Below are 1,208 nucleotides of genomic sequence, written 5' to 3'. Positions count from 1 at the left end.
TGGGGATGGGCTCCTGGAACAGCCACCCAGATACCAGCCCTGACACCCCAGGGGTGGGCTCCTGGAACAGCCACCCAGATACCAGCCCTGACACCCCGGGGATGGGCACACTCCTGGCACAGCCCTGACGCCCTGGGGACGGTCTCAGCCCTGCCACGGGGGCCCTGCCCGCCCCCAGACCCACCTGCTTGTTGGCGAAGACGAGCAGGACGGCGTCCCGCAGCTCATCCTCCGCCAGCATCCGCATCAGCTCCTCCCGCGCCTCGTTCACCCGCTCCCGGTCGTTGCTGTCCACCACGAAGATCAGCCCTGGGGGACAGGAGCAGGCACTGGTGGGGTCCCTGGTGCTGGCGGGGCCCCCTCGGCCGCCCTCACCCCCGTGTCCCCCACCCCGTGTCCCCCCAGGACACGCACCCTGGGTGTTTTGGAAGTAATGCCTCCAGAGGGGCCGGATCTTGTCCTGCCCACCCACGTCCCACACGGTGAAGCTGATGTTCTTGTACTCCACCGTCTCCACGTTGAACCCTGTGGGCAGCGACAGCAGAGGGAAACTGAGGCACAGGGAGCCACGAGCCCCCTCGGAGGAGCCCTGATGGGGAGGGGTCCGCGCTCGGTGCCCCCACAACCCCACCCACCGATGGTGGGGATGGTGGTGACGATCTCCCCCAGTTTGAGCTTGTAGAGGATGGTGGTCTTCCCGGCGGCGTCCAGCCCCACCATCAGGATCCGCATCTCCTTCTTCCCGATCAGGCTCTTCAGCAGGTTCCCGAAGATGTTGCCCATGGTGACGGCGGCGCTGGCTCCGAGGCCGGATCCTGCGGGGGCACGGGGCAGGCTGGGGGTGGCCCTGAAATCTGCGGGGAGGGGGCTGTAGGGATCCCCCGTGCTCCAGGGGGGGCTGCGGGGATGGGGGAGCCCCACGTCCCGGGGGATGCAGGGCTTGGGGGACCCCAAGTGAGGGGCTGAGGAGTGGGTCACGCACTCCGTGGGGGTGTCCCTGTGTGCAGCTCGATATGGGGGGGCTGTAAGCAGGGGGGGCCCACCCTGCAAGGGGACAGCCCAGGGTGCTGCACAGGGGGAAACTGAGGCAGAGATCGCGCCCTACTCGGGGGGAGCAGAGCCCCCCCGTCCCCGACCCCCCCTGTGCACTTCCAGCCCCCGCATGATCCCCCCCATCACCGCAGCCTCGCCGGGGGGACCCTCATCGC

At 69.0% G+C, this 1,208-nt stretch overlaps 1 protein-coding gene across 1 annotated transcript in view; it reads right to left on the bottom strand.

Annotated features, from left to right (window-relative positions):
• Nucleotides 1–1,208, bottom strand: part of ARF3 (ADP ribosylation factor 3) — a 6,757-nt gene that overhangs the window by 2,149 nt on the left and 3,400 nt on the right. Inside the window, exons 2-4 of the mRNA XM_017836614.1 lie at nt 636–818; nt 415–525; nt 185–309 (exon numbers count right to left, since the gene is read on the bottom strand). Coding sequence (XP_017692103.1) covers nt 185–309; nt 415–525; nt 636–783 — 384 coding nt within the window. The 5' untranslated portion in view covers nt 784–818. The remainder of the gene's footprint in view (nt 1–184; nt 310–414; nt 526–635; nt 819–1,208) is intronic.

The sequence above is a fragment of the Lepidothrix coronata genome, unplaced genomic scaffold, assembly GCF_001604755.1.
Source record: "Lepidothrix coronata isolate B3197 unplaced genomic scaffold, Lepidothrix_coronata-1.0 Scaffold281, whole genome shotgun sequence".
Classification (NCBI taxonomy): Eukaryota; Metazoa; Chordata; class Aves; order Passeriformes; family Pipridae; genus Lepidothrix; species Lepidothrix coronata.
The sequence above is the reverse complement of the archived record's forward strand: the minus strand, read 5'-3'. Positions and strand labels throughout refer to the sequence as shown.